This window comes from Choloepus didactylus, chromosome 9 (genome assembly GCF_015220235.1).
Source record: "Choloepus didactylus isolate mChoDid1 chromosome 9, mChoDid1.pri, whole genome shotgun sequence".
NCBI classification, from domain to species: domain Eukaryota; kingdom Metazoa; phylum Chordata; class Mammalia; order Pilosa; family Megalonychidae; genus Choloepus; species Choloepus didactylus.
In genome coordinates, this window is record NC_051315.1 from 54951765 (window position 1) to 54974481 (window position 22717).

The window sequence follows — 22717 nt, forward strand, 5'->3', positions numbered from 1 at the left end:
AAACCAGCTTGGTAAGTCCTTTAACGAAGCAGCTCCTGAAGGGCTGCCCTGGTCAGGGAACCTTGAATCTTCAGTCTCTCAGAGACAACAGCTGGGGTTATGACCTTGTAGTTGGGAACTTCCTAACAGAGTTTGTCATAAGTGGCCTTGTCAAACAAGACGAGGTTGTTGAGCTTGTCTCCAACTTTGCCTTTGGACTACTTCTTCTTTTTGGCTTTGTCCCCAGATTTGTTCGCTAGGTCTTTGTCTTTCTTGGCTGACTTTCTGGCATCTTTCTTCTTGGTCATGTTTGGGTGGCATTGCGAAGCTCAGAGAGAAGTTGCTGTCTCTGCAGCCTTGATAAGATGTCGGACACAAAACTTAACATAATATTTTTAAAAGATATTTTTCTACTACCATCATGAAAAATAAAAATCTCATTCTGTAAAAATAGATAAAAATGACAGGGATTTATTTGTTTTCTCAAAACAACCACATATTTCAAAATAAAAGGATTATATCTTTTCTGCGCTTCTTTCCTATTATGTTTTAACACTATTTATAAATCTTAAATAATTAATTATAATTTGCATTCTACCAACTTCCAGAAAATATTATAGGCAACTTAAAGTAAAAGATACATATATAATATCAACTACTAAAACAAAATCAAATTCAAATTATCTCAAATACTGAAGCTAAAATAACTACTATAGGTGAGTATTACATCATCTCAAAACTTCCTCTCTCTGCCCAACTCCTGGGCTTCTTTCATTATCCAATTGCAGTGTCACTTCTGTGACTTTTTCCTTGATATTCTCTACTTCCTTCCCACTAAAGATTGGCAGAATTAGGAACTACCAGTGCTACCAGTTTCATATATTTATACAATATACTTCCATTATTATTCTACTTGTTCTATATTGTAATTATTTGTTTACAAGTATTGTTCCTCCTTAAGACCTTTTTTAAAAAAAATTTATTAGAGAAGTTGTAGGTTTACAGAAAAATAGTGCATGAAATACAGAGTTCCCATATACCACCTGACTATTAACACCTTGCATTAGTGTGGTACATTGTTAGAATTCATGAAAGAACATTTTTATAATTGTACTATTAACTATGGTCCATCATTTACAATAAGGTTCACTGTGTTGTACAGTTCTATATTTGTTTTTTAAACTTTTATTTTAGTACCATATTTTCCCTTTTAACCATATTCAAATATATAATTCAGTGCTGTTAATCACATTCACAATGCTGCACTACCATCACCACCATCCATTGCCAAAATATTTCCATCATTCCAAATAGGAACTCTGTACATTATAAGCCTTAACTCCCTATTTTTTATCCCCACTCTGTCCCTTGGTAACCTGGTAACCTATATTCTACTTTCTGACTCTGAGTTTGCTTATTCTAATTACTTTATGTCAGTGAGAGCATACAAAATCTGCCCTTTTGTGCCTGGCTTATTTCACTCAACATGATGTCTTCAGGGTTCATCCATGTTGTCACGTGTATCATGCCTTTGTTCTTTTTTATATTGAATAATATTCCATTGTATGTATATACCACATTTGTTTATCCATTCATCGGTTGATGGATACTTGGGTTGCTTCCATCTTTTGGCAGTTGTGAATAATTCCACTCTGAACATTGGCATGTTAATATCTGTTCGAGTCCTGGCTTTCAGTTCTTTTGGGTATATACTTACAAGTAGGATTGCCAGGTCATATGGTAATTCTATACTTAACTTTCTGAAGAAAAGCATCTTAATTATTTATTTCCATATTACCAGTGTTTGGGACCTGGTAGGTTTTCAGTAAAACCTAGTGATTGAATAAGTGAATGAATGACAAAAACTAAAACAGACAGAGTAAAATAATCATTGTTATATTTTGGAGAAGAAATAGTTTTTAGATGCTAAATCTTCGAGGAATATATTCCATGCATTTTTCTGTAAGGGCTACAGAATCACGTAAGTTGAAATGTCATTTTCATTTCCAAATGTCCTTACTCCTTTGAAAGAAATTAAGATAGGGCTTCTTAACTTTTAATTAAAATTTAAAAAGTGAATGAAATATGTTAGTTCCTGGATGAATTTTCAATATAAAGTATTTATAAATGAAATTTAGTCCATTAAATTCAATGAGCACAAAGTCTTAATCTGAAGAAAATGTAACATTTAAGTCTTAATGTTTATCTTTAATTTAATGAATTTAATTTTCTAGTACCTGCAAGGATAAAACAAGTTTATTTATATTCACATTGGTTTTAAAATCATCTTTTCAACAAGAAAAATAATATTAGGAAAATGATAAAATCATAGATTTTTAGTGCTGAAAATGACTTTAGATGGTCTTGATTTCTTTTACTTTGAATATAAGAAAAATAGAGTCCAAAAAATTTCACTAGACAGAACAAACCCAAAATGACATTCTTATAGTTCCTTGATCTTAGATTAAATTTAAAAAAGATTTCAGAGAGTTGGTAACAGCAGTGGACTTATTAGAATCATATAAAGAGAATAAGGGATATTTCATTTATTGTTCTGACATGCTGTTTTCAATTAAGACATTTTTCTTAATCTAGACATTTAGAATTGCAAATTATTTGTTAGCATATCACTGAATATCACAGAAGATTTCGTCTGTACCAACCCAAGATATTTCCCAGATCTGTAACTATATGGAGACATGGAGTAATTCTTTATTTTTTGATATGTTATCATTACTTTTAAAATTATCAAACCACCAATAACCTTCTATGACTTACCCTTCTTTTTTCACATAACTGTTCTCTAAAATTTTCTTTTTTCTTTTATTTTTCGTAAGTATTATTCATAACCTCAAAATAATAAAGACATGGCTACATTCAAACACATTCAGAGTCTAAGTTTTATAAGTTTAATATTTTTCTTTAAAAGGGACATTTCCTTTCCTCATAATTCATGTTCTCTTTCTGCTTTGAAATATTGCTAATAGCAGATACTAAAATTAAAGATGGGAGAGAGAAAATTAGACTTACTTTTATTGTCAATTTCAAAAGAGAAAGCTATTAGGTCAATTATTTTTCCATCCTTCTAGATTAGACTATTTAAATATATGACTATTTTGTCTAAACTCTTGAACTGAAAATAAACTGATTCCTATCAATTCTCTGATTTAAACATTTTCTGTTGTTCTCTTCTAAAGTTTAATTGACTATGTTTTCCTTCTCTTTGATGTGGTAACTATTTTCAATTATAAGAATAATGTTATCTTTAGGTATCATTTGATTTCCATAAAATAACAATAAAAGTAACCCACTAAACTATAATTACCATGGGGCTAGGAGCTGTGTGCCATTCATCATTATTTCCCCCAGAATCCTAAATAATTTCTAGTATATAAAAGGCATTCTTTAATTATTGTTTAATAAATTATATTTGTATAATTCTTAGAGTTTACAATGGGCTTTTACATATTTTATCTCATTTAATTGATTACCTTGATCACTACAGAAAGAATGTACAGCAACTGAAAATCTTAGGAAGATTTCTTTCTAGGTGAATTTTTCAGCCTCCCCCATGATGCTACAACAGGGAGTAGCCTTTAGGAGTCAAGATTAGAACAGTATCAATAATATTAAATGTTTGTGCAAGCCATTGATAAGTCAATTAACAAAATTCTTCTTTAAAATTAGCTCCAGAAATACAAATGATCTATAATTTAAAATCCAGGGAAAATAAATGCCAAATAAAAATATCATTTTTAAGTATTTTAAAATCAATTGATTATAAGTAGTTTTTTTTTTTTAAGACAGCACAACCTCTTTCAGGATCAACAATGAAAAGAATAACTATAAATAACAGTAATTCTTACTTGAATCTTGAATATATGATTTCCAGTCAAAGTCAACAACAGTTTCGTTTACCAGTGTACCATTGTAATTCACAGTTATATTCTTCTCTATACTGTGTTCCTCCACAGAGGCATTGGTGGGAGGCCACTGCAAACATTTATTCCTCAGGTTGCCCATGAAGAGCTGCAGCCCAATCAGCGCAAACACGCTCAGGCAGAACACAGTCAGGATCATGACGTCAGAGAGCTTCTTCACCGACTGGATCAGGGCCCCCACGATGGTCTTCAGGCCTGAAAGAGAGAAAGGCCTTACTATGAAGTTTTAACACATCTGAAATAAAAAAAGTATCATGCAATTTTCTTGAAAATATAGATTCCATGCATAAGTCCAAAAATGATTGCAATGGCAGTGGAAGAGCAACACTTCCTGGAGGGCTGACTTGCTTATGGGGATGAATTCCTGGCATGTAATAATCCATTGCGCAATGAAATGAAGATCCATATCCCATTACACTGAGAGAAGGTAATGGGAGGTCCATGGTCTTCATGAAGCCTATATTAAGGAAATGGTTATGTGTTTATCTTTTTACTAATGAAACTTCCCCCATACATTCAATAGGGGCAGTTGTCAGTTTTATAACAGATTTCTGAATAAATATTTTTAAATTCCTATTTAAAAGTACAGAAGGTTTTGCTATAAAACTGGAATTAGATTAGACTATAACTGCACTTTAAGATAACAGATCCTCCATGCACACTCCTGCTATTCTTTATTATCTTATTTCTGTCTTTTATTAGCAATATTATTATTTCCATTGTATATATACAGTCATCAATGCCTGTAAAGAATAAGAATTTGCGTATTTGCACATTTGACAGGGAACAAATCCTTGATACAACTGATATGGAGGGAAAAAACCAACATGGCATCTTTAAGTGCAAATCACCAGACTGTGTTTTACAGTGTCTCATGCAAGAAATTGTTAAACTCCAAGGCTGATGGAAAATGTGAAAACATAAAAACTTATATCCAAACAATAAGAATCATTTTCTGTGAAACATCCTGTCTTGTGATTCCTGATTTTCTGTAATAATGAATGTCAAGCAAAGCAGCCGAGGCTGCAAAGACATGATGGGTCAGCTTTGGTGTTTAACCTAGCTCTCACCTGGAATGACTGAAATTGTTTTCAGTGCTCGGAGAACTCTGAATGTTCTCAATGCTGAGACATTGCCCAGGTCCACAAACTCTGTAACATATCTGTAGTAGGGGAGTTCACACACAAACACAATGACAGGATACAGAGAAAGAGTTGTAGGTATAAGGAGCCTTATGCTTTACTCTAATCACTTCTTACCTGGAATTACAGAAATAGTTTTCAAAGCTCTCAAGACTCTGAAAGTGCGAAGAGCTGAAAAATTGCCTAGGTTTACAAATTCTGTTACATACCTGTAGAATTAAATCAGAGTTATTCAAAATTTAAGCAGAATTTATATTATTTTCTTGGGCCTTTCATAAAGACCTTTTTGGTGATTTTAAATGACAAATATTGTAAGTAGCAATTGGCTTTAACTGTTGGCTAAAGATAAACTTCACGAAGTATGGGTTCTTGTTGCCACTTTGGAATGCAATATAATCAATGCCACACGTAACTTAGGAGAATTAAGTAAAAAGAAAAAAAAAAAAAAAAAAAACATCTTAACTATGGCTTCAGGGTTTCAGATAGGAAAAAATACATGATCTCACCCAACAGAGAAACAGGCACAAAAAGGCAGATTCCCTTATTCCCTTTCTGTACTTGATAAATTTTTCCTAGTGTAAATTTTAAGTGAAAGTTAGACAACTTAAGAATTGGGGGCCCAGTGCTACCCCTGCCATTACTGCTGTTTTCTTTTCAAGAAAAAGAAGTCCAATATCCCTTCCTTGGAGTTAAGGCAAAGAGGGTGGTGAAGTGGTTCATGCTGGCATCTATGGAACTCAGGCAAGACAGGAAGCATTTGGACCCTGAGTATGTCAGCACCCCCTCTCCTCCTCCTTTCCACCATGTTCCACCTGCAGGAGGCCAAGAACCTCAGCTCCTGCGGGAAGGATGAGGCAAGTGGGGTTGGTTTACCTTCCCTAAATGCTCTTTCACCTTCTCCTAAATGGCCTCCATTACTTTCCTGGGTCCCTTCCTCGAGGATGTTTACTAGAAGAAATGATGCTTATTACTGAGTGTATCTGAACTGAATGACAGATACCTATAAGAATGTTTATTTTGAGAGTGAAGGAAAGGGAAAGGAGATAGGAAGAAAGAAAAGTGGTTGGGAGATAAAAATAGAAAGAGAACGTGTGTTTCTAAGTGTTAAAAATCAATTTGCTGATGAAATAAGAATTTAATATATTCTGGTGCACCTTCCTTTTTTCTATTAGTTTGATTTGTCAGAATGTACTGATGTCAGTAGATGTTTATGTTCCCTTATTTTACCAAAGTAGTAAAAGAAGCTGGGGAGAGAGAACGGCTGGGGAGGTCAATGCAAATTTGTGTGGCAAGTGAAATTGTTTTGGCAATAATTTTTAAAAGCTCTTTTCACAGATGTATTATAAATACACCTGTACTTGCAAATTAGTGTGTGTGTGTGTGTGTGTGTGTGTGTGTGTGTGTGGGAAAAGTGGCATGTATGATATTTGCTTATATATGTTCATTACATGTGCAAATTTTTGTTAGCAGGAATCATTTCAACTACTGCCAAGCCTTTATGCCAAAGTGAAATGCTACTTTGACTTCTGTTGTGCTAAATTCAAATCCAGAGTGTAAATGTATACATCACGCCAAAGTATTCTACAGTTAAAGCAAGCTCATTTTTTAAAAACATAAGTACTCATAGAAAACACAAATTATATTATTTTTAAGTAACTTTTTAAAAAGGCACTTACGCAAACGTAATGACAGTGAAATCGAGCCAGTTCCATGGATCCCGAAGGAAAGTAAAATCTTCTAAACAGAAGCCCCTTGCAATAATTTTTATAAGTGATTCAAAAGTATATATTCCTGTGAAGGTGTACCTGGAGGTAAGTACCCAAAGAATTGATAGAGTAATATTTTTATTTCATAGCATATCAATTTCTTATCGCTATCAATGGAATAGATGAATACAAAAAAAGGAATTTAAGCAGGCTGATTTTAATTTCATAGAAATAAGACACAGTCCTAAATTTAAACTCAATCCCCTCATACACAAGTTGTTTTACAATGTCCAAAGAGCAGTGTAACAATGCATGCTGTGTAATCTATGTAGCCACTGTCTAAATTATCTAGTTATGTGTGTAAATGAATAGAGCCTCTTGAGAATCGCACAGTACATTTACATGATGGAGAAGCCAATCAATAATATTGCAGAAGCATAAAATGATTTTCTTTAAGAAGCCAAGAAAACAGAAAAAACTCACTTTTAATGATGTTTTAAGCATGAGAAAACACTGACAAGTTAGCAAGTCTTATGTTTTCCCTTTGTTTGTGATAGGTTAACTTACTGGAAAAAAGGACTTCATTAAAATCCTGGGGTCATATGTGTCGGAAAAAAAAAAATGTGCTAATTCAAAAACTTGGATGTTTCCGAGGTTGAAATATTCCATTCAGAAGATGGGGGGCGTGTACCATAAAATCAAAGAAGCCAGAGAGTAAAGACCTTTGATTCCTAACATGTTAGTTCCAATATGTTAGGAATTCTTTGTATATTAATTTTATTATTTCCCTGAGGATCTCTGCCGTTTCCTGATTGGCCTCAGCTGGACGTGTCCAAGAAGGAAAGGGTCCTTAGGGAATTCCTCTGTGGTGGTTGTGTTAAGAGCCAGCAGCCAAGTCACAGGGATTACGGCACAGCAATGCGAGCAGAGAGGCCACTGAAAAGACGCGCAGCCCCAGCAGCCTTAGCCACAAAGCCGGCCTCGCTGCCCTCAAAGGCAATGCTCAAAACCGAGACACCATCGGTGTAGTCGGTAATGCTTCCGGTTCTCAAAACGCTACCCTAACCTTCACTACAGTTAATTCAGCCCTCAATCTACTGACATCTCAAGTTCTAAAATTCCTGAATTCTGGATATTTTTTTTCAGCCAATTCTTTGGTGACGACGGATTGGCATGAAGTGGATGTGCCGGATGGAAATTAAAGCTTTATGAGGCTCAGCAATGACTTATAGCATTTGTGATCTGCCCCTTATAATTCTTAACTCACTGAATTCATCTGAAATTTAACGGGAACTCAGGTCCCCGTAATGGCTCGCTCTGCTATCGCTTCCATCATGTTGGCAGAATCTAAAGGAGAGGTGGTGAGGGTCCAGGAATGAGGGCTCCTGGTGACCACCAGGTACAGGTGAAGGAGAGATTAGAACTAACAGCAGGCCCAAAGGTCAATGACTGCTGTCATCCTGCTATGTAATTGTGTCTAGAAGAGGCTGTAATAAAAATGTGTTTCTGTCCTATTCAACAGCTGCATTAAGACAAAGCTTCAAAATCCCAAACAATGATGCCTATTAATATATATATATTTTTTTCACATTTGGTGATTTAAGATAAGTTGAACTTACTCTACATTCTTTGTCCAGTCAGGAGGGCTACTCATTGTCATAAACACACAGTTCGTCAAAATAGTGCACATAATTAGCATGCTGAATAATGTAGATTATTGTTAAGGAAAACACTGAAGAAAATCCAAATCAACTATTATATCATATAGAACTAACATTGAAAAGCCCAAAGTGCAGTTCAGCCAGGACTCAGTGACCCATAAACTGTGGGAAAATCAACTAAACTCTTTAGATTTCAGTTTCTGTATTTGTAAAATAAGATAATGTATAGAAAAGCATTATACCAGAATGAGATGCTGATTTTTTCTACTATTATTAAATCAATATACTAACCTCTAAGACCACTTTAGTAGAAGGACTATGCAACCCAGAGTTGCATAGTTTTTGAGTAGAACACATTATCTTGAACTAACTCAGATAATTTAAAGAGTAGCTAAGTAAAATAGTAAATGAGGAAGGGCACATACCTCCAATATTATAATTTCTTAAAAAGGTATCATACAATATAGAATAGTGAATAAAAATAATTTGTAGTTAATTGCAGCCTGAAGATAAGTGTTGGTTTACTCTGTTTTGACTGGGTTTAAACACATGCAGCAGCATTGGATAAGATTAAAAGTGGATATTCTTGAAGGTCAGTATTTAAAATTATGTGCATGTAATTAGATTTCAACATAGCAAAGCAATCTTAGGCAAGTAACTCAAGCACTCCGTAATATTTAGCTTCTCTGAGTCTCCATTTACTCCTATAGAATACAGCTAATAATATGCAGACCTCATCCATCTGAGGTGAAGATTAAATGGATTAATATGCATTAAGTGACTACAACAGTGCCTGTACACTACTAAATATATCTACGTTTAGCTAAAATGAATGACTAAAACGTAACAGGATTATAGGGCTGAAAGGGACCTTAAAAGTCACTAGTCTCCTTGCCATACATTAAAAACCAAGAAATAAGTCTTAAGCTCTAGAAGAACTGGGTAACTTGAGTGAGGACTAGAACACAGGTTTCCTGCTTTCAAATCCAATATTCTTTCCTATAGCTTACTGTCAGAACAAAAATTTCCCATAAATGAAACAGTTTTCATCAAATGACCACATGATGGCACTAGAAACACAAACTAGGATAAGGAGACTTCCATAAGGGTAAAAAACCCTGAACATAAAATTTTCAGTTTTTTTCATTCTAAAAGACATATCAAATCTTTTAATTTTAATAATAGCATATTTATAACACTAAGGATTCTCTTTGCTATTGGCTTAAAAATAAAATGGCCTTTTAAATTTTAGAACTGCTTTTTAAAATAAAAATCAAATAGTATGAGCTTATGATAATTATGCCATTTTTATATTTATTATTGTCAAAGCTATCAAATGAGACACAATCAGAAATGAAGAAGATGGTTTTTGCCAATGAATACAGACAGAGGAGTTTAGTTGTAGAGCTCTTTTTAACACCAATGGGAATCACAATGCCAAATCCCTAAAAACCATTTTGAAATATAATCTCAGCCTCTTTCATTAACTTCCAGGGTCTTTACTAAGTAGTAATCTTTGCATGGAACATTCATAATTCGATGACTTAAATTTGCTATTCAGCCAATATTCCAGTACTCCCTTCACAAACTTCATTAGGAAAGTTCAAGAATTATCTAAGTGTTCTCTACAGTTTCCTGACATTCTCCAGAAATATGCTTAAAGGTTTATTCTATGGTAAATGAAAGTGCATGATATCATAGATATGTCTAAACTTGGCTCTAGAAGTATTTTTTGTTATTATATCATTCACTGTAAAATTCGACACAATCACGATCTCTGTAATCAGAAGGTAAAGAAAAATATGGCTGTCTTGCACTAGGTTCATAGGAATTAATACATGTAAGTATTTTTGAAAGATAAATATACACACATAAATATACATAATGTTAAAGACTTTAAAAATTTCAGTGACATCTATGATAATTAACTTCAAGAATAAGGTTTATATGACAAAAGAAGATACAAAATTAGAGTGATAGAAGCCATAGAATGTGGACATTTCCTAACTTAATTTTATATATAGCTGCAAAGCACTTACAGATTATTACAAATAGCTAATATTAATCACTTGAAAAAAGGATATGAGTGTACCAAAATCTTAATAGCTATTTTCCTAAGAGGATTGAAGGGAGTTAAAATGTACAGGGCAGAGGTGGCACTGAACCGGAAGATGGCCTTCCCTTTATTCAAAACTATAAAGGTCTGTAAGATAGGAACACAACACAGAAGTATAAAAGTATAAGCCATTTAAACTCTATTGTGTACTTTCTGTATTTGTCATAATAAATTACTCCAATGTTGCAAAGAAACTAACACAATCAGAACTTTTGATGTACACCATGAAGATAAACTGTCATTGGATCCCTTCTTAAGTAGAGAAGAAATCCAATGATATCACTTACCTTTTATCTGCTACTTACCTGTAATTTTATTGTAAATAAATCATTTTGGCCAAGAGAATTCATTTATTTTATAAATATTTTAAATGTTTGAGTTAAATGAAAGGCTTAAATGTTTGCATATTTCATTTCATTCTAAAAATCTTAAGGCACTGCATTCTTTTTATAGTGATTTTGGCTTCCCCAATTCAAAAATCTTGAGAATTACATCATTCAATACAAATAATAACTGTTTTTGAAATAAATACTCTAATACCATCTTTGCTTATAAAATTAACATTATCACTTTATTTGTAATAGAAAATAAAAACAGTCACCATCAAACACACTCTGGGGTTGGATGGATATGATCCAATAATTGATTTCTGGAGGTGACAATCCCTGGAGAGTATCTGCTGACAAGGAGTGCTAAATTCTGTATTGGGATTTCGGAGTCAGCTGACACGTTGAATTGTAATCCCAATGGGCTGCCTATATTGTGTCATTCTTTTTCATCACAGAGGAAAAGCTCAAAGCCCCTGAATCCACGCATTTGAATGGAAATGCATTTCAGAAATTAGACTTATTTGAGAGCATTTGGCAATGTGCAGGTGAAAAATTAAGAAACAACATACAATAATGTATCAGGACTCTTTGACTCAGTGTTTCACAAGGTGCTTTCTTATCTTCAGAAAGAGCCAGGGTGGGAAAGGCCTTTTTTCTCTGTCGAAAATATATTTGAGGAAGGAAATTTAAAACCTTGTTTTATTTAAATTCCCCCATTCTTCAAAAGCTCTGCTTTTTTTAGCCTTAGGATGCATATCTGCCTAGATCACAGAAGAACATAAATATTAACTTTATGCTTATTTTCTACTAAGAACCTTTGATTAGGGTTTATTCTCTACATTTAGTTTTCAGTTAAGTACTAGATTTCTCATTTCTTTTTTACCTCTACCTTCAGAATTTTCTAAACTCAAGTAAAGTAATGACCCCAAAGCATTTCCTGAGTTGCTGTTTGAAAATAGCATTTCCTATCTGACATGCATAGAAGTGTCCTACATCGGGGCTGTGAAAATGTCCCCCAACCAGTTCTGGTCTGTAAGTTGCTACTGGCCTGTGACAAGATAAGTAGAGATATTCAGAGTCAGTGTTTAGAAACTGTATGGCACTTGACAAACTCATTTTACATCTGTTGAATCTAATAGTACAAAGGGGCAGGGGTGTATTTTGGGTGTCTTTGATTTTCATTTCAGTTTTCTAGAAATTAATTTTTATTGTATTTTATACAACACCAGGGACCTCAGCTTCACCACAGAGAGTTTGAGAAGCACTGCTCTAAATCTCACCTTTGACTCTACATTTCCTTTTTCATCTTTTGAAGGAGTATGAGTCCAGAATACAAAGAAAGTTGACACCATGTCCATTTGTAAGAGGGGAGTTTCACATGTGCTTATTAGGGGAGCAATTACCTACATTTCCAGAGCTTAGACCCTTTTTCCTCTGATTCATTCAGTGCTTCTGTCCCTGAATGACATTGTGAGAACATCAAAAAATGAACAGACTTGTGCCATGCAAATGCCTTTGCTCTAGGGGGTATGAACACACAAGGACATCGAAAGGCCAAAACAGGACTGAATATGGCCCATCTATCAAACATGCAGCATAGCATGCTGCTTCCTTCCCTTAAATATATGCCGAGTAAAACCTAATAGAATTATTGGGGGCTAGGAGTAGGAGAGCCAGCAAAAATGTGTTATTTAAAAAATAATAATCTCCTATTTTAAAATATTGCAAGCTAATTTTAAAATGGACTTTAATGATAAAAAGTGATAAAGAGGAAGAAGTTACATAGATGGCTTAAACCATGCGTTAGAGGGTGAGGATGGTCAAGATGGTACTGATTGTAGCTCAGTGGGCAAATAATAATAATAATAATAATAATAATAATAATAATAATAATAATAACAACAGCAACAAGGCTCATCCTTAGGAGACTGGACCACACTGGGAAGAGAACACCTATGGCTGTGGCCCCTTGGATTTTTTCCAGCCCAAACTGTGAGCAGGTAATAAAGGAAGAAGAAAATAGAGAAGATGAAAGAAGGGGTGGGTAAAACAAAAGGCATGGCTGGGGAGGCCAAAAGTAAGGGTGGAGGAGAGAAAGAAAATTCATCCTTGAGCAATAAAAAGAACAAGAATTAAGACTTAGAAAATGAACAGAGAGAGGATTAAAAAGGGAGTGCAAAGGGCTGGTGAACTCAATGAAAACCATGCTTGCGCCTGATGCTAAGTTATTCTAAACCTGTAAGTCCTTTCACAGAAGAATTAATATTTTGACCCCAAAGTTAAAGGCAAATGGACATAATTCTCAACTGTTCAAGTCTTAGATTGAAATTGTTTATGGATTTTAGGGTGTATTCTCTTTATTCATTTTGAAAATTCAAAAAATTTGAAGATTGATTTTGAATGTATTTATAAGATTTATGTGTACAATGTGCAGATGCTTGCAGTTTGAAGTTATTAATGGATTCATGAGGTCTTACTGTAAAACAATGTTTGTTCAGCGTTAAGTTTTCACAAGATGTACAGATGGACAAAGCATCCTTGCTAGAGCTACCCAGGAATTTGACAATAAGGTCAATAGTAGGTGACCATTTTCATAGACTTTCTTCTGTGATGGGTCTGTTTTCTTGGACTGAAATATATAGGAATATCTATGAAATTCATAAAGATATAAAATCCTTTAAAGTGTATTTGGATTGATTTTAAACAGTTGTCCAATAAAGCAGAAGTATCTAGTCATATAGCAATTCATTATGTAGAATCTTGGCTATGTTACCATTTTTGTATCAGTGGGTAAGTTACATTTGGGACTTCAAATTTACTATTTTACAGCTGCCATGATGTCTGTCTCCTCATTTATCTATATCCATCCTCCTTATATAGCTTACAAGAAGCCAAATATTCAATATACAAGTGTTAAGAACTAATAAACAGATACTTGTCCTCAGGATTTACATGTACATGTTTCTCCAAATAATGGTATTGATGGTATTGGAGGGAAAGAAGAATCAGAAAGGAACACTGCCTACTTACAATAAACAGTGAAGTATTTCCAGAGTTTTCAAACATATATACCCTCCTTCCTCATTTTTCAGATAAGAAAGGGAAGAATTTCAAAAAGGGAAGAATTAAAAGACTAGCAAATATGCCACTGTACCTAAAAGTATAAACAAATATTATATAGCTTTAAGCATATGAACTATTGAAATGAGTGTAATTTCTGACTTTTAAAAATAATGCATTGGATGGCTTATTATAGCAAAGTATCTTAGCACCCTTAAAATGTCCTCTTCACAGCCCTAGGCTGATCTGGACTTTGGCATGACTGGCCCCACTGCCAGCACCAAGAGTTGTCTTTTAGTAGCATTCAGCCTTACCTATGACCATTCTTAAAATCCATCCCTGAGTTCATCTGTTGCAAGTGCCAAAACTAAATGCCTTAACTACAATTCAACAAAGGGTAGAAATGTAAGAAATTCATGAAATGATGTTAACATGTAATATTATTTTTGTCTCAGAATCAATTTCCAACATGGCATTGTGACTGAATTAGATACTATAAGCCAAATATGAAATATCACTTCACAGATATGGTTATAGCAATGTAACTCATTACATATTAGGTGTTGGTCTAGCTTGTCACTTCTCTCTCCATATACAGCTACCAGTATTAAGTAACATTTGTTGACCAACTGGATAAGTTGTTAATATGCATGAGCATTGCAGACACATGGAAAGTAGAATGGACCTACTTCCAAGTGTTAATTTCAAATTATTTAAATTCAAAAGACATGTATTAAGTACAATATTTTCAAAGCCATGGGCTATAATCTATAGAGAAAACAAAGACATGAAAGTCATGACCCCAGGAAGCTTACAAACTTGTGAAAGTTCAACTCTCTATACTAATGGAAGAAAATCTAGCAAAGTTAGTGAAGTTTTATCCATACCAAAGCTGTCCAGTAGAAATATAATGTGCGCTACAAATCTGTGCCACATGTACAATGCTAAATTTTCTAATACCCACATTAACAAATGAAAAGAAACAAGTGAAATTTATTTTAGTAATATGTTTTCTTTAAACCAATATGTCTAAAATATTATCATTTCATGATGAAAGCAACATTAAAAATTATTGAGATATTTTACATTCTTTTTTCATAGTAAGTCTTTGTAGTATGGATTTTCCACATTTCAAATACTCAGTAGCCATATCTGGCTAATGTCCAATGTATTGGGCAGCACAGACCTAGACTTAAACCATTCATTGTTCCACTAGGTCATGCTCTCTTCTACAACCCTTGCCAGGTAAAAATCTTTTCTTGCTTTAAAACAAACCAAAAATGTAGTCACATAGTAACACTGTAAAGCACTCCTAGTAGTCAACAGTTTAGTAATCTGGAAAACAACACTGAGAAACTCTAAGTAGGATTTGTCTTCTTATGTAGTTGTTAGGAGTCCAGAGTTGGAAGCCTGGTTCAAAAGTTGACTCTGCTGCCTTCTAGCAGTGAGATCCTAGACAAGGTGATTAACTTTTCTGTGACTCAGTTGCCTCATTTGAAAAATGGGAATAAATATGCTTAGTTCATAGAGGTGTTGAGATCCCAATTCAGTAGGTCAGCTTCTGTTGCCTAGTAATCTGTACTTTTAATAAGTACGTCAGATGATTCTGTATTAGGAGGGCTGTGAATCTGTTTTTGTTAACTAGTGATTTTAAAAACTGCTCAAATTACCAATGATTATGTTGTATACATGGGTTATAATCTTCCCCTTGATCTAATTGTCAGTAAGGAAACAATTATAATAGTTTGATAGGAAACACTATTTATAAGCCTGTACTTGTTACTATATTTTTTTCATATCTCTGGGTTTATAGAAAGTGATTTGGTTATAATTTTTTTTTACAAGAATGACATTCAATTTAATAAGTCATAGTTTTCAAGTTTCCTTTTCTTAATATAGCCATTACCTTAAGCTTTATTTCAACCGAGGGGCCATGGTCCTTGAATACATATTTTAAACATAAGCTTTAACTCTGTGTTTCCTCTAAATATTATTTAAAAATTGCCAAGTAACAGAACTAACTGAGTTTATTGCACTTGCCTGGACTTAAAGTAAATCTACGGCAAAGGCAAGAAGTAACAGAAGAAGGTTTGCAATGATGTATAATGTACTATTGTTTTATTAAATGTATGCCTTAGCCTCAAAGTTTAAAACACAGATACTTGTGCATGAGCTGTGTTCCAAAATGTATTTGGAAGTCAACTGTTTGGAATTTTGAACATATTTTCCCAGAAAGAATAATATACATTATTCTTTAATATATATAACATATCTATAATATATATCCAGACCCCAAATCCTATATAATTCTTAATTAAGTGTAACTTAGTATTAATAGTACTGTGGAGTTATATCATCATGTATAACAAAGTGTCACTGTGAAAATGGCGACAGAGTTCTGAGTTGAGTTGTCAGGTACATCTCCATTCCCTTGATGCGGGCCTGGCCGTAGGACTTGGGAAATTCCCTGACCCTGTGTCCTGCCCAGAAGTGGGATTAACCTTTCTCCAGCTCCAAGCTGCAGGCTTGAGAAGAGGTTCCAGCAGGGAAGGGCAGAATGAGAGTCAGGTGGCAAGATGAGTGATGTTTAAAAGGTTGGGTATGAAGAAATGCATACGAGGTCGAGAGATTCCTATTCGTACACACCTCTGGGGGCATTTCTCACTCTGGGCCAATTACGTGGCATCTAGTCCCTTTTTTTCTTAGGGTGCTCTAAATGGTCTCACCTACTTCCCGCAAATTTTATAACCTGTGGATTTAGGCCAAGATTTTTCTCCCCCCTCTCTGGTTCACTGGGGGATAGAAAGCTTTCTCATGCGTTCTCTATGTAACTCTAAAGTAGTCATTCACTATTTTAAAACTTTTCTTCTCTCCTAGTCTTATTCTCTTTTCCCTCTTGTACCCTGGATGAGCAGCCTAGAGAACAACCTGTTAAACTTCCTTCCTTCGACCCACTGAATTTTAATGTACAGCCTTCACCTAAATACAGGTGTGTCCTTAGGCCAGGGATCACAACCGAATGCCCACAGAGTCAGACTGTCATGTGGTACCCGCCAATTTTTAGCATGTAAGTCAGTGATGCCAGATTTGGTATTTCAAGAGACATCCTATATCTCCAAGTTTGTGTATGTGTATGTTTATGTATGTGTGTGTGCAACCTGATTTACAAATGCCAAAAACTCATTCAAAATTTTAAATATTGTGTAAGTCCAACAAAACATGGCTTGTCTATCAGCTAACTGCCTCAAAATCAGTTTTTTATTTCTGCTTTAATCTCATACAAAGGAGAAGAATCAGAAAACACTGCTTGGGGGGCACTACTGTGTACTTAGAGAAGAGTCTATAAATTGCTGGTCCCTGGCTTTTAGCTGGGTGTAATAGGGACAGTGGATAATCCCACAGGAAAGGCCTAGCTGGGGTCTCATCAGCTAGGGTTGTGGGTGCTTCTACCAATACCTCAGACTGAAGAAACTATAACCACAGGTGAAATTACAAAATTTGGATGTCAAATATTTTTCAGCCCTATGTTGTCAGCACATACCTGAGGTCTGGTACCCTATTGCATACTCAGTTGATCTTTCGTTGACTGGAAAGAACTAATTCAAGGCCCAGATTTATTGCAAACTTGCTGTGCAAGAACTTTGAGCAGGTTATCCTACCTCAATATCTTTTCTGAAGAGGAGAGGGTTTTAATAATATCAACCTCAGAGTTGTTTTGAGGATGAAATGAACTATAACGTGGGAATACCATTAGCGAATTCTAAGATGTAACATAAATTTAAGGGTCAGAAAACTGAAAATGTGTCTCTCTATGTCCAGTTCTCAAATACGCACACCTGTGAACACTCCTATCAAAGTAGTGCTGATTTTCGCATTGGCATTTTCCTGTTCAATATCTTTCCTCCCAAATTTCATACCTCAGAAAATGATACCACAAGGTTGTCCTGGCTTCATACCTAAACATCACACCTCCAAAACAGATACCAAATCCATCCATTATTCTCTATCTCCACTGTCAAAAATCTAGATCAAGCCTCCACAAAGACTCCCAACTTCGTTTCTCATCCCAGTTAGTTCAGTCTGCTCTCCCATAGCGAAGTTAGAGTGGTCTTTAAAAATGTAAAGTGGTCCATGTCAGTCCCCTACCCAAAGCCTTCGGGGGCCTCATTGTGCTCTTAAAATAAACTTCAAATGCCTTAAAATTTACTAAAAGGTGAATTTTAAGCACTCATCTCTCCCAGACCCACCTCCTCAACCTCATTTATTCTCTTCCTCCTACTTATTACAGCCCAGTCATAGAACATGTCTTCTCATATGATTTTCTCTTCCCTGCAAGACACTTCTCTCTCCTCCTATTTTACCCTTCAGACCCCAATTTAAATGCCATTCCATTTCATTTTCTATGACACCTCTACATAAATGAGTTTCCAGATTTTATTCTCTCTTGTAGTGCTTTTACCTTCATACTACTTAGGATAATTTGTAATCATATATTCATTTTTGTAATAATTTATGTCTGTCTTCTACATTAGACTTTGAGATATGTAAGTGCCGGCACCACATTGTTTTGTTCAACCAATATCTAGTACACTACCTGACGCATAATAGATGCCCAAGGAATGTTTGTAGAATAAATGAATGAAGGTAGAACTTAGTGATAGGGCCAAGCATATTTTCAATGGGACTCAATAATGAAATTTTTATTTGGTATGGAAAAATTCAGCACATAAATTAATTTTCCTGAATCTGTTTTAAAAATAAGGTGCTATTAATCTATTAGTAGTTAGTGGGGAAAGTAATTTTCTAATTATTTTAGAGTCCCTAGGTTTTAGTTTTTACAGAGGCAGGGAGTTCTCCTGGTTAAGCAAAAGACAATTATAGGGCTGGAGCAATATGTCAGGGTTTTGGGAAAACATCCAGGCTAGGAGACCAGAAGTACAGCTTGCAAAATGGCATGAATAGAGGACCAGGAAAATGGCTATAGACTTATTTAGAGCCTATCAGTGCCTCCTGGTTTCTAATGGTCAATGGACCATGGAATCTGATAGATTTGGTTTTAAATCTGGTCTCTGTTACTTAATAGCTTTTTGATGTTAGGAAAATTACTTAACCTCAGTTTCATTACTTTTAAATAAAGATAAAAACGATCTGGGAAGGACATGTGGATTAAATAGGAACTGTAAATATCTTGATATTATAGTACAAATAGTGGAGAGCCATTGTTTTTTCTGGCCTAATGTTTCTTCTTCTCTAACAGTCCCAATCTCGACCTTTTGGAGGAAACCTTTCCTTCATCCTTTGCCCATGTGGCTTGGGCAGAGATACATGGGTTGGCATGAAACTCTGATCTGGCCAGTGAGCCTATCACATACCCTTAGCCACAGAGACTGGTTCAGAGGAGGCCTGCAACCTAGTGATAACCAATTCTAGTGCTTTTGTGAGAGCTTTTGAAGAAGCAGCAAGCTCTTCCTCTGGAGTTATTAGCTTATAGGATGGTAGCTTTGTGCTACTGGTAGCTATCTCTCATCTTGTGAGAAGAACCAGACTAAGAACAAAACCAGAATAGGAGAAAGCAGAGCCAAAAAAATGGAAAGGGGCTATGTCCTAATGACATTGTTTTAGGCACTGAATCCATCAATATCAAAACCAGATTCACTCCACACATTTACTTTTTTTTCTGCAAAAACTAGTTTCTGTGGATTTGGGTCACTTTCACTTGAACTGACTACTATGGGAGGTACTCAACAAATGCTAACCATTATTATCAACATCATGATATTGAGACCATTTCTGAGACCAACCAGGAGGTAAAGAAGAGAGAACAGGCAGAAGGAAGAAATATCAACCTGTATGGGTGGGGAGGAGAAAGGTTTAGAAATCAACTATAGTTCCATGCCCATATGACAATTTATGCATACGCTTTTAACTATCATCTACTTTTCTGATTTTCTATTAAGTTATTTTTGCAAAGAAAAACAAAATAAGCAATTCTTTCTACCCAATATAATAGCTAAATTCTCCTTAGCAATGGCAGACCAGGCATTAATTTGAAATCACAAGTTCATATATTACTCTTCATGCAGCTAATAAAGAGAGGGTATGCACCTTTTTAGAACAGCTATTAAAAGTGAGAATGTTTTTAAATGGTCTGCAAGACAATCAAGCAAAGGATACATTTTTAAAATGAATGCATTTCTACATTCCATATTTAACAAACATCCATACCATTACAGATCTAAAATACCCCATTCTATTTCCAGTAAAATGTCACATTGCAAAAAGATATTTCCTTCCATGGTACTGAGTCATCTGTAATTTTAAGGAGAACGTGGGGAGGGAAAAGTTTGTTGTAATAAAGAGTGGGTGAAGGATTTGCATATATAGACAAATGGTGCAATATCAACCCAAGCTATGAAAGGAAACTTTGAAAAAAATCCGACAAGGAAAAAAAAAAAAAAGGTGTGTTCACAGGCTAGAATGTGCCTTGCTATACAACTAAAGTAAATAAACAAAGGAACCCAGCCTGGAATCATGTTTTGAAAACCACTGGACCAGCACTAACATGGTATGGAAAATTCTGTGACAGTATTCTGACAGTATATAACTTTATTCCTTAGCTCTTACTTTGGACTTCTGAGGTTTAAAACTTTTGAGGGTCTGGAAAGCAATGAGCACTTCCAGGTCCCAGGAATGTTCATGAAAGGTTGTTACCATTTCTTTCGTTGCCACTGCAGTAGCACTCCACATGGTTTAAACCTTTTTAACAATTTGACTACAATTTTTGAACATTATATACTGTGTATAGTTTAAACTGGGGTAAAGAAGATAAAAATATGTGGGCATATGCCATCTGAAAAGACACCATCAGTAGTCACGTTTTCATGAGCTTTGTAAAAGACCAGTGCTTTTGTATCATTTCTATTCAAAATAATTCCTTATAAGTATGCCACTATACTTTACCTTAAAACATAATATAAATAATGGATTCTGCATCCATTTTTATAGTCTGCTTGCTTTTCAAAAACTCTATTATTGAAAAAGAAATAAGAGACTTTGTATATTGGTAAAAATGACACATTAATTAGTGTACTTGAGTAAAACCTTAGGGAAGTCACTGACCTGACTGATGTTTGCCTATTCCAACTTACTCTGGCAAACAAATGTATGTACTCCCCTAACTTTTGGTCCCCAATATCAGAACAGTGGGAAATCTCATCCTAAGAGGCATTTTCATGAGTGACATTTCCACCATTCGGACCCTTTAGCTCTACCTGGAATACTGTGTGTGTCTACTGCATGGTTTTAACAAAGCACACCCTGCCAATCTCAGATACCCAAGTCACTATAATAAAAGTACTCATCAAAAATAAAAAAGAAATACTCATACCTTTAATTGGTTGAGATTTTACTAAGTGTTCCAAATTTAATCAGAGCAAATTACTTCAGAATCAAGGCTATATTGTTCAATACTGAAATAGTGCAATTACCAAAAAATTAAGAATAGAAAACAATGCACATAGAACTTATATAAAAAGTTTTAAAACATAAAAATACAAAAGAAGGAAATTGTAAATACAAAGCTCAATCATATGTTCTAAGTATACCATGTTAGTTAAGAATGTCAGTGCTATAAAAAGTTTCATTTGCGCTGCTGTTGAATGACACATTTGAAGACTTGCCTGATGTCAGCTCAGTGTGAAAGCAACAGATGTGCCTTACCTTTGGAAAATCTCCTTCTTAACAACAATATTTCTTTTATCAGATTGTTCTACTTGTACAGTGTTATTTGTTCACAAATGCCAAAAATGTTTTTGCTTCCTCACACAGTGTGCGTTTTAAGATAAGGCTAGAAGATGTTAAAGACAAATTTGGATGTGAACCTAACAGAGTTTGTAAGTTAGCTCAGCACAAGAATCTGGCTGGCTAGACATTCCATCAGAGATGTTTGTTCACCCTCAGTTAAGACCTTTCTTTTAAATATTTTGAAAGGGTTTACATAATTTTGTTTTCTATCTGCCTTAATTTTCTTCGTTACGTGTCACTCATTATAAACCAATTGTGGACTGTTTGAGTTGGGGAAATCCCCTTTAGACAACAACTTTTATAGGCCTCAAAGCTCTTTAATTTAAAGTAAAGAAAATGATTGGATGATCTGGTTTTCACATGAACAATTGCTACCCTTGTTAGCATGTATTGGTTTGGTCCTCAAAATGTTCATTTATTGTTTTACAAATAAGGACATGGCATATGACAGGCTAGATTTCATCCCTGTTTGATGAAATGGTAGACTTTGGAGTGGCTTTAATAATTTGTAGATGGTGGTTACTACAAGAGAGGTGGGGGTTGGGTTTCTGGGGGCAGCAAAAGCTCTGCTGAGGATGGGGCCCACTAATCAGAGTAGCCTCTGAACAGACTGGATGTGTCCAGCGGTTATAAATAAAGAAGCATACTCTATAGTATGAATGAATTATTGTTTGGAACACATCAGAGTCTTTGCTTCAATAACAAAGTAATTTTAAATAGGTTACTGTAAAATGCACAAACTAGTTCTTAAAAGGGAAAGTATCTTACATTTAAACTGGCTATATTCTGAAAGTTAAAAATAATTCTGAACATAGTGCTAGTTATCCTTTTGTGAAGTTTATACCTCTGAAATGTCGGCAGTGCGAAGTGATTTACAAAATGGACTCAAATGCATCATTTTCAAATTGCCAAACTTATGCATTTGACAAGGATGGACCTTATAGAAATGGGGCAGCAACAAAAACAGTCCCTAAAAGTTT

The 22717-nt window shown here is 34.8% G+C and overlaps 1 protein-coding gene across 2 annotated transcripts in view; it reads right to left on the minus strand.

Annotated features, from left to right (window-relative positions):
- LOC119544155 (sodium channel protein type 1 subunit alpha) overlaps positions 1-22717 on the minus strand; it is a 108194-nt gene that overhangs the window by 70490 nt on the left and 14987 nt on the right. For both annotated transcript variants that reach the window (XM_037849335.1, XM_037849334.1), the window contains exons 3-7: positions 10514-10632; positions 8388-8477; positions 6739-6867; positions 4991-5082; positions 3846-4115 (exon numbers count right to left, since the gene is read on the minus strand). In XM_037849335.1, coding sequence (XP_037705263.1) covers positions 3846-4115; positions 4991-5082; positions 6739-6867; positions 8388-8477; positions 10514-10632 — 700 coding nt within the window. The remainder of the gene's footprint in view (positions 1-3845; positions 4116-4990; positions 5083-6738; positions 6868-8387; positions 8478-10513; positions 10633-22717) is intronic.